This window comes from Pyrgilauda ruficollis, unplaced genomic scaffold, assembly GCF_017590135.1.
Source record: "Pyrgilauda ruficollis isolate IOZ18807 unplaced genomic scaffold, ASM1759013v1 scaffold50, whole genome shotgun sequence".
Classification (NCBI taxonomy): domain Eukaryota; kingdom Metazoa; phylum Chordata; class Aves; order Passeriformes; family Passeridae; genus Pyrgilauda; species Pyrgilauda ruficollis.
Window position 1 is genome coordinate 7,215,112 of NW_024526600.1, and position 13,397 is coordinate 7,228,508.

A 13,397-nucleotide genomic window follows, 5' to 3' on the forward strand; every position below is an offset into this window, starting at 1 on the left:
CAGGTGGGTTGAGGAGCTGAAGACTTGGGTGCAGGATTGGCTGCTCTGCTGGGTGCTTTAACCCTCTGGGGGCTGGGTGATGTTGATTAATACACGCTGAGGTGCACTTCTGAGCTTCCCCCCCCTTCACTGCTTGGAAGAGGCTGTCCTGTTGTGAGAAATCCCTGAAAGAAGAAGAAGCAGCTTTTCATTTCTCCTCTAGTTCCTTTTTTCTAGATTTCTTTTATTTTTGCAGCACCACTGTGCAACTATGCATTGTATTTCTCAACCTTTTATGCTAGGTAGATGCCTGTGACTTTTTAACTTTTGGGGGGGGATTGCAAATGGAGGAACTTTTTACATGGATCTTTTTAATCTCAGTTGATTGGGGGGTGTTTGGTTCTAGGGTCAGACAAGCTCTATCCCAAAGCAAAATCCAAATGTTAATATTATTAGCCTGATGCAGATACCAAAGATAATTTCTTTCCTGCAGAACCTTAGACTTGTGTATTAAGTACGATTACCCAGCACTTGCATTAGTCTAACCTCAGTAATTCCAAAGCTTAGATGTATATTTTGGTATATTTCTGGGATATTAAAAAATTGTCGTTTAAATTCTTGTTTGTTTCAGTGTAATGCTCTTAAAGTCATAGCATGGAGAATACTGAACTTGTCCTATTCTTAGTAGTTTGAAATAATAGTATTTTTGTATGTTTTGGGTGTGTCTATGTATGTATTAACATAACGGTTTTCACTGCCTAGGTGTTCATAAATAATAATAAAAGAAAAACCAACTACAAAGGGTTTTTAAACTGTACATAATATTCCGTGAGGAATTTCCACCAGATCGCCAATTTGGATTGCATTTTCACTGATGGCCGCTCCCAACTGGGATTCTTTCTTTCTTTTTAAAGAGACAGCATGTTCTTTTGTTTTCCCCACTGACCTGAGGTTCTTTCTCAGTGCAAAGGGGGTTTCACTGTTTTTAAGGGGTGGGCCAAAGAGGAAGTAGCTTAAATTTTGTTTGTAAAAAAGTATTTAACGTGTTAGTTTGAAAACTACCCCTTTGTATGAAGAATTGGGAGTGGAAAACCAAGCCCTTTCTTCTAAATCAGATCATAATTTTCAAAGAAATGAGGATTTGTGAATGTCTGTAGTGTCTGGGCAGTCCCTTTTTGCTTTTTTTCTAAATAAGACAAGTTTTTGGTCCTAATGGTTTCACTGCTCTGTGCAACTGCCTGCTTACACTGGCTGGGAGGTTTTTTTTCTCTTGGCCTTCCTCATACACTGCATTTATACACTTGAGGTCAGCAGAACACTTGAAATCAAGGGCCATTATGGGAGTACCCTACCCAAACGCAACCCAAGCTTTTCTTGAGACTGAAATGTGAGAGTCCCACACATTTCAAAACCTTGCTGATCACACTAAGGGTGAGGAGGAAGGCGAAATGCTGTCTCTTTAAAGATGCCCTTTATTATTATTATATTATTATTATTATTATTTTCCCAGTGGTTGCCTACAGATAGCTGTAGGCATTGAGAGATTGTGTAGATTACAGTAAATCAGAATGAAAAGGTAGATTTTGTGTAGATGCATTTGTCTGCTGTAATTTTTTATATATATTAAACTTACTGTAATTGTACAGTTCATTTCTGTTGTAAACATCATTAAACCATTTTCCAAGTGTTTTAACATGTATGCACTTGTTTGTAGTTTTTAAATGTGTCAGGGGAAGCCGATTCCCCTTCCCCTGTGCATCAAAGTGGGCCAGAAGATTGATCTGTGGTGCCCTTTGTCTTGTCAGACTGGAGGAGAGCCCGGGTTTTATGCACTCTGCTTGAAGCTTTTGTTCTAATTCTGTATTTATCAGCTCCTCTCCCAAAAGCAGAAACAGCTTCAGTCGCTTCCTGAAGACAAAGAGGAGACCCAGCTCAACCCCATGGTGAGTGGCCCCAAAACCAGTGCTGGATGCTTTTTGACATCAAGGTATCCATTGACACATAAAGAGCATAAAGGTGATTTCCCCCCCAAAAACTTAATTCCTATTGTTTGGTGGTTGGTATTCACGCTGCCAAAGCTTCTGACTTCTGCGTCTTGCAGATACAGTTATGGTGATTTAAAAAGAGAAAGCTGTTTTCAGCACTCTTTGTTCTTGCAAAAGTGTGCTGAAAATCGAGTGTTTTGCAGCATAACTTTACTGTAATTTTCAGCTCAGCTGTCTCAGTTATCACCCAGTTCTCTCAATTTTTCTTGTCACTGCAGAGAACAGTAAAGGATCTAGGAAATTTTTTTTTTGCGAGAAGCATTCATTACCATGTCTCAGTTTACTTTTTTTTTTGCTTTAATTTATTGCAAATATTCTTTAAAAGCTACAAGCACCTACTGCAGGTACAGTTTTACTGCTTAAAGAAGTAAAACTGCCTTGGAACTTGCATAGCACCCATTTCAGCAAGGTTTTCTGCTGCTGACCCACCCAGTCCCTGGAAAGAAGACATGACCTCATTTGGCCAGCAGAGCAGCAGCTCTTGTTCCCACAGCCTTGCTTTAGCTCTGCTTCTTCTGTGAGGACTGGTGAGACGGCTTGGTCAGCTCCTGAGTCGAGGTGAAACACCCCTGATGTTGCTGGGCTGGATTTGTCCTTGCTGAATTCCTCCAGGCTTCCCTGTGCAGCCTTGTGAGGCACGGGCAAAACTGAGGCTGCAGCAGCAGGACGTGTGTCCCTTTGATTCCTGGCTTTGGGGCATTTTCCCATCAGCCCATCCCAGCTGCTGGGACGTGTGTAGGAGCTCCTGCTGGAATCCTGTCCTCCTCAGCTTCCCTGGGAGATGGTGCTGCTGGGTGCAGGCTGGTTCAGATGGGCTGGATGCCTCAGGTAAGGAGCTCGTGCCATTCCCACTGCTGCTCCCTACACACACATGGGGCTGTGGCACTATTTTATTAATTCATCAAAAACACATGACATTATTGAACTGGTGCCTCCTTGGAGTGATACCTGCACCTTTTAGAGGCAGCCTCATGAGAGACTGGGTTGGAAACTGCATTTATGTTGGGTTTTGTACAGTTTGTTGTCTGGAAGTGATCATAGGGGAACCCATCTCCTTGTTTTCTTTGTTTTTCTGCCTTCAGAGAAGTCTCTCACTCAGCTTACCTGGCTCATATTTATGGATGAGTGGCAGTGCCATTGCTTGATCTTTTTTTGGATATTGGTGCTCATTTTCTTCCTACTGGAAAGTTGGCATTCAGCCTCTCTGCTTCACTACTGTAACATCATGTCACTCTTTATAATTAAAGAAAAAAGTTGCCCTCCACTGAAGCAGATTTTTAAAGGCAAATTTAAAGCAAAAAGGGTGAAATACTCTTAAGATAAATACTACAGGAAGTAATACAGTAAATCTTTGCAAATTGTTTAAATGCAATGCAGCCATAATTCCATGTCTTAATACTCTGGAAGACAAGGAAGACCTATGGAAATAGCTGTGTTTGTTAGAAGGCATTGTCTGGTACCCACAACACAAACCTGACCCAAAAAAAAAAAATCAGCCTAATACCCACTATAATTGGAAACAACTTTACAGATATGTACATTCTAACAGCAGAAGCAGTTACATAATTCAGGAGGAGAGAAGGAAAAGGCCAGGTCCAGATTCTGTGCACCAACCCTAGGCGGTTCTTGCACACACAAAACACACAGTGCTTGTGTTGGATGGAAAAGGCTTTCCCCCTCTCCTCCCCAAAGCAGGTGGGCATCTCTCACTCCTGCCCATCCCCTCTGAGGCTCCCACTTAGCGGGGGGGCAAAGGCTGCATTTGGAGAGCATCATAAGTGTCCTTGGTTGCTGCACTGAGCCCCTGAAAAAGAGAAAACCAGAAAAACAGGTGAGGGATGAGCGTGAGTGCTTACTTCTTCCCGGCTGACTGGCAGCAGCAGGATGGCAGGGGCTCAGTCAGGAGTGTAAGTCTGATTTTTTTCCCCCTACAGAGATTTTTACTCTTGAATGACTTTATAGTCTTTGTGTGGTGCAAATAGCTATTACTTACCTGAAGGCAAGGTACATCCTGAATAATGGTTATGAAGACACGACTACAGCAAATCATCCTAACTGCTCCTGGAGATCTTTGGAGCATTTTATTTGTGTGTTATTAAGAGCTAACTGATGCTAGAACGAGCATCGATAATGAAATGAACAGACATCAAATCATGAACTTTGTTCTCTGGCCTTCTCCTCTTCGATTTGGAAGGGAAATCAGGTGCATCAGAAAGCATCCCCTGACAGCCCTTCCAGTGATGCCCAGTCCTTTCCCTGGCAGCCTGCTCGGGTGAGGCAGCTGTGCCCTGTGTTGTGGATCCCAGAGCAGGGGTAGCTGGGGCTTCCAAGAGCGAGGAGTTAGTGTGACACCTGGTGCCTGCTTGGGAAACTTCCTTTCACTTCTCTGTGCCTCCCCGACAGTGCCGTTGGATATCCCACCGCAGGTGAGGGGAGCAGCTGTGGGAGGTGGTGCCTACCTGGTAGAGACCTTCATTGCCTTTGCCTCGCCGCCTCTGCTGCTTTGGGAAAATAAAACAAGCATAGACTGATTAATGGGTGCTTTCCCGATTATGCAAAAAGAAGAAGCCCCTGAGTTCCCCCATGCTGTGCTGAGGGTGCACAGGATGCACCAGCTGTGCATGGCCTGGACTCTGCTCTGCACAGGAAAGCACCTGGTAAGTCTGGACCAGCCCAGACAGGCTGCAAGGGCTGCTCAGGAGAAAATAGAGGGGATAGGAAATAAAAACAAATCGGTTACATTTGCTGACATATTTTCCTGTCATACTGTTAGAATGTTGCTATTTCTTTGATTCACTGTATGTATAGAGATTTGGCAGCATTTCTGTAGACACTGGTTATTTAGTATTAGATTGTATCACAAATGTGTCAAGGAGTAGTGCTTGTTACAGTTAAAGTTGCAGCAAGCTATTAAATGATCATATATTTGGCATGGGACAAGGGCTTTGGTGTTCTTGTCCCTCCACAAACAGAAACATTCAAAAAACACAGTGAAACTTCATAGCCCCATAGCTCATAGACGCAGCTTGACTCCTCTGGCAGAGGAGCATTAGAATAAAAAAGGGGAAGAGATTAAATGTTGGTATTGCTTCAGCATTTCTCAACACTAAACTTTGTTTTGAAATGCCCCTTTTTGTGTGTCAGGAGGAACTAAAAGGTTTTATATATATATATATATATATATATAATGACACTTTGACATAAAATAGAACCTGTGTAGGTCAGAGCAATTTTTCATTTTGCCATAAACAAGTGTCCCCAGATGGTTTGTTTCTGACACAAGCCCTCCTCCCCCAGCAGTTTGTGCACAGAGCTAAAAACTCTCCCTCTGCTGTAGCTGGGGATGTGACTGATGTGTGCCTGCTTAAACATTTGAAGGAGGACATTTTCCCTGTTCCTTGTCTAAAGGCAGGCACAAGGAGAGGCTGGCACTTGCTCTCCTGATCCTGGAACACCAGCCAGTCTCAGCAGCCCGTGGAGGGGAAACCATAAACCGGCAGCTCCAAACTGCTCTGGAGAAACATGCCCCAAAATCTTCCAATGCTGCTGGACCATTGCAGCACTTGGCACCAGACCTTCCTTCAGCTGTTCTCACCCATCTCACGCCCTCAGCCCCCCCAGCCAGGGCAGCTGTCAGGGGTTTTCTGGCCAAAAGCTGAAATATTTTCTGTTGCCATGTTTTCACCAGGCAGGAAAGTAAGACTCACCTCTCCCTTCATTCCAATCTCACTGTATGCCTCACCCATCTTGTCCTTCTGCAGTGACTGCAGGCAGAGAGGGGGAAAGAGTCAGTGACAACAGAAAAACCAAGGCAGCCCCTGGGTAGCCACATTTAAAACCAGCTGAACTGAGTGTCTCATTCAATAGCAGTAAAGGTCTTGGAAACAAGCTCATTCCTCAAGCACCAAAGACCAAGTTAAGACATGAGAATTAATGTTCCTGTATCTGTGCTTTGGAACACCGACCACCACATTTAGCCAGAGTCAAATCAACTCTATCGAGAGGTTCCCAAGCAGCCCCTCTTGGATGCACTGGTGTTTGGCCTTTGCCAGAGAGCAGGCACAGGGGCTGGGGTCCATGCACAGGAAATACTGCAGCAGCAATGGGATCAAGGTTGGTTAGTCACTAGCATTAGGCATTTGCAGGTATCTTGATCCAAGTTCTTTTCCACATGTCCCCAGTGTTTTGCTCCTGTCACTCAGAAGTGAGCAGAAATTTTCAAGCAAAAACAGACGGTCTGGGGGGGAGAGGAAGGAAAGGGAAGTCTTGAAAAGCAGCTGTTGAGTTTTGAACCAGAGCTGAAATTGGGTCACAGGGGGGAAAGTCTTGTATGGAACAGAATCTCCTGTTCCCAACCATCCCTCCCTCTCTGCTCCCTCCAGAGTGCTCTACTCACAGTGTAGACAGTGTCCTGAGGGTTCTTTCTCCTCTGCTGTAAAACAGAAGAAAAAAGTTGCCCATACATTGCACTGCCAGCATCCCCCAGCACCTTGTATGTGCTTATGCATTTGCTCCATGGCACAGCTGTGGCTCTATGGACTTTCCCTGCCCATTCCAGTCCATCCTGCCTCCACCCCTAAGGCTCTGTTCAGACAGCTTTTTCTGGGCAAAATTAATTTCACTGTGGCAATTGGTAAAACTTAGGTTTTTTCTGCTCCCCCCCTACAGCTGTCACCTGCTGATGCAGGAGGTTTTCCCTCCCTTTTCCTTTGAAAGGGATGGGCTGTGCAGCAGAAAGAGTTGTTTTGGCTGCTGCTCTGCTTTGTGGGCGCTTGTTTGATGGCATCAGACACAGCGAGCTCTGTGAAACACCCACGGCTGCCGGGCCTCCTCCGCATCCGCCCCGGGCCCGGGTGTCACTTCCCAGCCCCGCGAGGGGACAGAGATCAAAGGGGAGGGGGAGCTTCGCTCCTGCCCCCAGCGCCGCCCGGGTTACGACACAAATCGCGTCGTTCCCTCCCCAGGAAGGCGCTGGGGTGGCTGCCTGTGTGAGCAGCGCCGTGACACGGCGTGGGAGGCACCAGATCAAAGGACAGAGGTGCACATGTGCGTGGAGGTTACCTGGTGTCTCCCGCCCAGCTCGGGGTCTGCTCCTCGCTTTCCTCCCAGCACATCGTAATCGTCTCTGTGCGAGCGGGAGAGTTTCTGGAACGGGAGAGCAAAAGCACCGGGTGGACACCGTGATAATGAGATAATAATAGATCTTAACTCAGAAAAGAAGGGGATGCCAGCTCAGCTCACAAGGACTATCACTGAACTAGAAATTCTTTATACTCCCTAATGCAACTGTCAACAACTGTGTCTACATTTAAGCCATGGAAATGACACAAAACTGCAAGCTGTTGCATCAAGAACCTTTCCTAAGTGGAAATGAGTTGAAAACTAGAGAGCACGAGGGGGAGGGACTCTCACTTTCCTGCTTTCTCTCCCACTGGACAGCAAAGATCCATGAGCTTAATTTTTCTTGCAGAGCTGCTCATCTAAATTTGCATCAAGGAGCTACAGAAATTTTATGCCCAACACAATTCTTAGCTGGAAAAGGTTACCTTGGACAAGGGCAAAGGAGAGATTTCAGGTCAAACTAACACAGCTGACAGAGTGACAGTACTTGAAAAGTGATGGGCTACACTTAAACTGCAAAGAAATTGCATTAGTGTTCAGACATTACAGAGTTAAACAGAACTCTTCACAGGATGTGGCTATGGTCAAAAGCGTGAGAAAAAAAAATTAAAAGACAGCTAGACATAGCAAAAATAGCTAGAGTTTAATGCTGCCATGAGTGGGCAATTCAGTGAGGAGGCTCAGACAGGATCTTGTCTTTGTCCTCTTTCACTGCCTAAAGATGCTGCCCATGGTCAGGGCACAGGACAAGGCACTTCTCTGGTATCATCTGGTACAAGAGGGCTTGCTGTGGGGCAACTGGAAAGCTTGGGAATGGAGGCACAGGGGCTGTGGTTGCTGAGGCTCCACACACTTGGGAGTGGAAGAGCTGCAGGTGCAGTCAGCTCCACAGCATTCCTTGGCATTTGCCCTTTGCCCAGCCCACATCAAGCAGCAGCAGCAACAGGGGCAGTGGCTGCACACACCCCCAGAGCTCTCACAGGCCTGTTTGTTCCATGGGGCAACACAACAAACAGCCTGGGCTCCTGCCAACCTGGAACTCAGTGGGCCAAATCAGGAACCAACAGCCCAAAGAGCTCTCCAGCATCTGGCCAGGGTGGTGACACCAGAAGCTGTCCCTGCGAGGTTTTACCTTTCCTCCTTACAGCTGTCATGCTGCTCACATCTACAGCCCACTCATTAGCGGCTCATCCAAAGCTTTTCTGAGCAGCAGCCAGTTCACTGTCTCTGTGCCCCAAAAGGTCTGTCTGGATGGTGGATCAGAGAACAAAGACCAGCAGTTACTCACGTTGTACACATCATCCTGGCCTGCTCGCAGCTGTGGTTCAGAGGCTTGGCTGAGCTGGAAGAGAGACCATTCCATGAGCAGAGACACAGTGGCTCCCCTCAGTCCTCCCATTCCCTCTCTCCTACCAGTTACTCTTATCAGAAACAGGGCAACCTGTAGCCATGATATTTTATGAAACTTTCTCGTCCCGGGAGCCCCCGTCGGACCGACCACAGCAACCCACAAACTGTGTGGCTGCAGGCAATGCAAACCCCTGCTGCAGCAGCACTTTTATCCACACAGCAGCCTGTCCTCAGCAGCCAAGTCACTTTATTTCACATAACACCAGCTCACAAACATTTGAGTTTGTTCCCTACACACCTGCCCTCCTCTGATTTTGTCTCTCCATTCTCTTCCTGTCATAATCCTGTGCCTCCCTGGGACTTTGGTCCTGCAGCTGCTTGCAGAGTTATTGGGCTTCCTGCAGGGAATCCTGCATCCCTCAGGAGCAGCACATGGCTTGCAGGGCGCCACCCCAATAAGTTGATGTGAGTGGCAGTTAACAAAGAGGTAAAGGATTATCCCTTCTGTAGCTGCTCTTTGGCTCAGCTGCTCACAATTCTTACAAGAAATCAATTGCTAAGCCAAAATTTCAGGTAAAGAGGGCAGTTTTGGATCAATGAGAGCAGCTGCTTTGTGTTGTAGTGTTTAAACAGGAACCCTGTCAAACTATATTCTGTATTGATTTACTCTTTTTGAGTTATTATCCCATTCAATTCTTTATTAAAAGTAACCTTCTAGCTCAGTTTATATTTAGGCATAGAATCATGTTTGTAGCAAATACACAAGTCCTCTCCTGTGGATGTTTGGGTTGTTGTATCATCACACTCATAGTATCAAAGATGTCTGAATTGAGACATTTTAATACATCCTTCACAAGCTTACCATTTTCCCTGTATTTTCTGTGTATCCCCTCCTCTCTTTCCAATGATAAATCAGGAGAAAAAAAATCCACATTACTCTTGACCAGTCACTTCCCATCTACAAAATCCAGAATCTCTGATGTATCCATAAGTGTAACATCAAAACACTCTCATATACTCTCATATACTCTCATATACTCATTCCCCTCTCCATTATTTGGAAAGAACTGCTTTAGGTTGCTCAAGTGGACACCATAAACAGAGGGGGAAAAAGAAAAATGAGAGAGAGAAAGAAAGCAAAAGAACAGAAAGGTCTCATTCTAAGAGATGGTTCCCCTCCACTCCCACTTTCCAGCCCAGCTCAGCTACCTTACACCACCAAATCCAAATGCTTCTGTGTTGGGTTGGACTGACCTTTGCCTTCACAAAAAGGGCTGTCATGATCACTGCATAAATGAAGAGGAATCCATCCAGCACATAGCAGAGCCTGGGATCTGTGAGGCCAAGAACTGATGCAGCATCTGCACAAAAAGATCAGATACATCAGCAAACAAAGTCGTTTTTGTCACTGGGTGCTTGGCAGCATAAATGGGGCAGTGCTGCATAGCACTCCATGGAAAAATAATAGCCAGTGTGAGGGCAACACTGCCCCTTGGCAAAGGAGATGGAATTCTGAATATGAGAATTGTAGGATTAATCTGGTCAGAAAGGACCATGGCAAGTTCAGTCCTCTCTCTAAACAGGTTCAGTTAAACCAGACTGTCCAGGGCTCAGCCAGCTGAGAGAATCTCCATGGACAGAAACGTTTGCAAACTCCCCTAACCAACACAGGATGTTTATTTTCTGGGAAAACACAGCAGCAGCTCCTGCAGGGATTCATGACTGGGCCTGGTTAAGGCTTCCTTCATCAAGTGAGAGTGAGAAAACCCATTGTTTGGACAAAATTTTAGGGGAGGGCTTAATTCTGCCTTAAATGTAAAGAAAGATTGACACCATCACATTCAATGCTCTAAGAGTAACTTGAACCCATTGCCCCTCATGTTTTCCACGTGACTCCTAAAAAAGGAGTCTCCATTTTTCAGCCACCATTTAAACATTTATACACTGACCACATCCAGCAGGACTCCTTAAGATTGTTGGGTTTCAGCAGATAAACCTGATAAAACTGCCTCTGTATCAGTTAATAATGAGGTAGAAAGTTCACAAAATACAGCTAAAAAAATCAAAGGCTAAGTAACTGTTGATCCAATATTCAGCTCCAGGTCCATCCCCCAAGGAAAAGCTGTATTGTACAGTTATATATAAAACCAACCAAACAAATGCCTTAAAATTAATCTGAATTGTGCTTTGTGCAGATTTGGAGGGAGTTCAAAAGAGAAAGACAAAAATTATCAATAACCTGAAAAGCCCTTTGATGAAGATAAACAATCACTGTTCCCACTGACAGCCTCACACACCCAGAAAAAATACCACAGAGTAGATTTGTTTGTTTGTCTGAACTAGGAGCTTGCATTCATTTTTTTTTCCCTAAATCATGCATTTAGAAACAAATCCATTAAAATAAATTGAGATCTTAGATGGTTTTCCTTCTTTCCTCTCTTTTTCTGTCATTTAAAAAATACGGTTCAAGCACTTTATGAAAAATACCCTTCACCACATTTCCTCAGGACTATAAAATTTCATATATATGGGGTAAACAGAGACAGAGAGATTACATTATTTACCCAACATTGTATATAAAACCAACAAACAAGCTGAGATTACCTTCCCAGAGATTTTCTTCTAAACAGTTCACGGGACAATATTTTACACCAGCCTGGAGGCACCTGAGATGCTGCTGAAGGCAGCATTTTTGGGTACTCTTTGGGTGTCCTGGCCTGAATCCCCTCTTTGTGTACCAAAGCCAGGAGCATTCTTACAATCATCTCAAGTCCAGTATTTCTCCAGCACGAATAAAATCCCCAGAGCAGGAGGAGATGAAGCAGGAGACACAGAGGACTGTGGAGGAGATGTCAAGAGCGCAGGGGATTTTGCTGTGGCCCTGTGCCAGCCGTTGTCAAGCTTGGCTGACTCTGCAGAGCCAACCAAGTGCCCACGTGGTGCTTGTGTGGGGCAGCCCGGCCTCCAGCATCCCAGATAATGGATTAAACTGGTCAGTGAGGGAAGGCCTGCTGCTCTGGCTGTGATTGTTCCTGGAAAAACATGTTTTGAGGCTATGACAAAGTCCAATGTTTAGGAAAAGACCCAATAAAATGAATAGAATTATTAGGGTGGGGAAAGACCTCCAATATCATCAAGTTGAACCTTCAGCCAAATGGCACCATGCCCACTAAACCATATTGTGAAGTGTCACATCTATTGGTTTTTTGAACACTTCCAGGGATGGTGACTCCACCATTTCCCTGGGGAACCTGTTTCAATGCTTAACCACTCTTTCAGTGCAGAACATTTTCCTCATCCTTTCCAACCTTCAAGCTGGTGCAGCCTGAAGCTACTTCCCCTTGTCTTATCTGTTCATGTTATTTCCTTCCTTAATACATTTGATTTCTGTATTCTTAAACAAAGCAAAATGTACAAAGCATGTTCTAAATAATAACATTTGAAACAGGTTTCTGGATTAGAAAGAGAGAAAAAGACAGAAGGTACAAAGCCTGTTGAAAGAAAGGTCAAAGAGATAGGAAGCACAAGGAACAAGTGGCAGTTGAAACAGTTACCATCCGTTCAGGTGAACAGGACCAGTTGGGTTTTTAAATCGCCAGAGGAGGGGTTACTGCCTCTTCAAAACAGAAGGGCAGTCCCTTAGGCACCACCAAAATGCACTTTCTGTCCCTCATCAGCCATGGTCTGGGAGTGAGGCCAAGGTCACAGGAGATGAGCTGATGGTGGGAGCTGGGCAGAGCAATCACACTCAGCTGCCTCACATGGAGCAAACACAAACGGTAAACAAATAGCAAAGCACAAATAGCAAATATTTCACGGCTGATTCCTACTCTGCTAACCTCACAGGTTACCCAGTGCCTACTGGGATTTGCACAGTGCCTTTCCAGTATTCACATACCAGAACTGAGAGGAGTCATTCACTGAGCAGAGCACTGCTCAGGTTTCCAGCCCTCCTCAATTCCAATTGCCTACATGTGGAGCTCTGTCAGCAGCTGTGCTTCTGCTCCTGAGAAGTTTCTTCTCAGCACCTCCTCCTTCCAAAGCCTGGACTTTTGTTTCCCCCTTTTCTCTGCTCCCACCCAGCAATGCAGCTCTGCTCTCCTCTGTGCCTGGGCACTCTCCTGCTGCTGCAGGTCCCTGCACTCCCACATCTGGACACGAGGCTGGCATCTCCCCAAAGCAGCTCTGCCAGCACCTCTGCCAACAACCCCCTGTGGCCTTTTACTTTCTGAAGCATGGGTGAAGAATAAAAGAAAAAGAAAAAGTAAAAAAAAAAGCAATTCAGAACTGCTGTGGGCAAGCAAGTGAGAAAAAGCCAGTGGTGAGAGGCCAAGAGCCGCCCCAGGAGCCGAGGCAGAGGAAGCCTGGGCCGGCGAGAGAGGCTGCGCTGCGGGCGCCCGCCTCGAGAGCCCTGCGCGGTTTCACAGTTTCAGGCCCAGCACCAGCTCTCCTGCACAGGGCAGCAAGCTCAGCTTCAGCCACCTGCCCACACTGCCTGCTGCTCCAGCCCTGGAGGGACACAGGGAGTCCCAGAACCACATCCAGACACAGCCACTGTTCCAAAACATGAGGGAGGGATGCTGTGCCCCAAAGCTGGCAGGGGTCCAGTCCAGCGGGCTGGCCCAATGCAGCCAGTACCAATGGGGACCAGCTGAACTGAATCACTGGAACATGGCCTGGGCCCTTGAAACATGCCAGAACATTTCTTTTTAATGGGATTTTCCTATCCAATGTTTTTAGTGTGCATCTGGATTGGGTTAGACCATGATTCCTGATAATAGTTTGAGAAATACAGACCATAAAAGCTGAATTACTTGTAAATCCAGATCACATCTGTCTACCATAAATTTTTTTCTCTCCCATGGGCCTTATTAAGTCATTCATTTAAGGGTTTTACTTTTA

At 45.6% G+C, this 13,397-nt stretch overlaps 2 protein-coding genes across 3 annotated transcripts in view; one reads left to right on the top strand and one right to left on the bottom strand.

Moving 5' to 3' along the window:
- The window catches only part of POU2F1 (POU class 2 homeobox 1), a 113,263-nt gene extending 111,283 nt beyond the window's left edge, over positions 1-1,980 (top strand). Inside the window, exon 17 of one of the 2 annotated variants that reach the window (XR_005956196.1) lies at positions 1,851-1,980. The gene's annotated coding sequence lies outside the window, so the exon portion shown is untranslated. The remainder of the gene's footprint in view (positions 1-1,850) is intronic. The other variant, XR_005956197.1, reaches the window with a different exon arrangement.
- A 1,735-nt stretch (positions 1,981-3,715) lies between these two features.
- CD247 (CD247 molecule) overlaps positions 3,716-13,397 on the bottom strand; it is a 46,689-nt gene continuing 37,007 nt past the window's right edge. The window contains exons 2-8 of the mRNA XM_041480192.1: positions 9,750-9,856; positions 8,434-8,487; positions 7,086-7,169; positions 6,421-6,456; positions 5,732-5,788; positions 4,484-4,522; positions 3,716-3,828 (exon numbers count right to left, since the gene is read on the bottom strand). Coding sequence (XP_041336126.1) covers positions 3,763-3,828; positions 4,484-4,522; positions 5,732-5,788; positions 6,421-6,456; positions 7,086-7,169; positions 8,434-8,487; positions 9,750-9,856 — 443 coding nt within the window. The 3' untranslated portion in view covers positions 3,716-3,762. The remainder of the gene's footprint in view (positions 3,829-4,483; positions 4,523-5,731; positions 5,789-6,420; positions 6,457-7,085; positions 7,170-8,433; positions 8,488-9,749; positions 9,857-13,397) is intronic.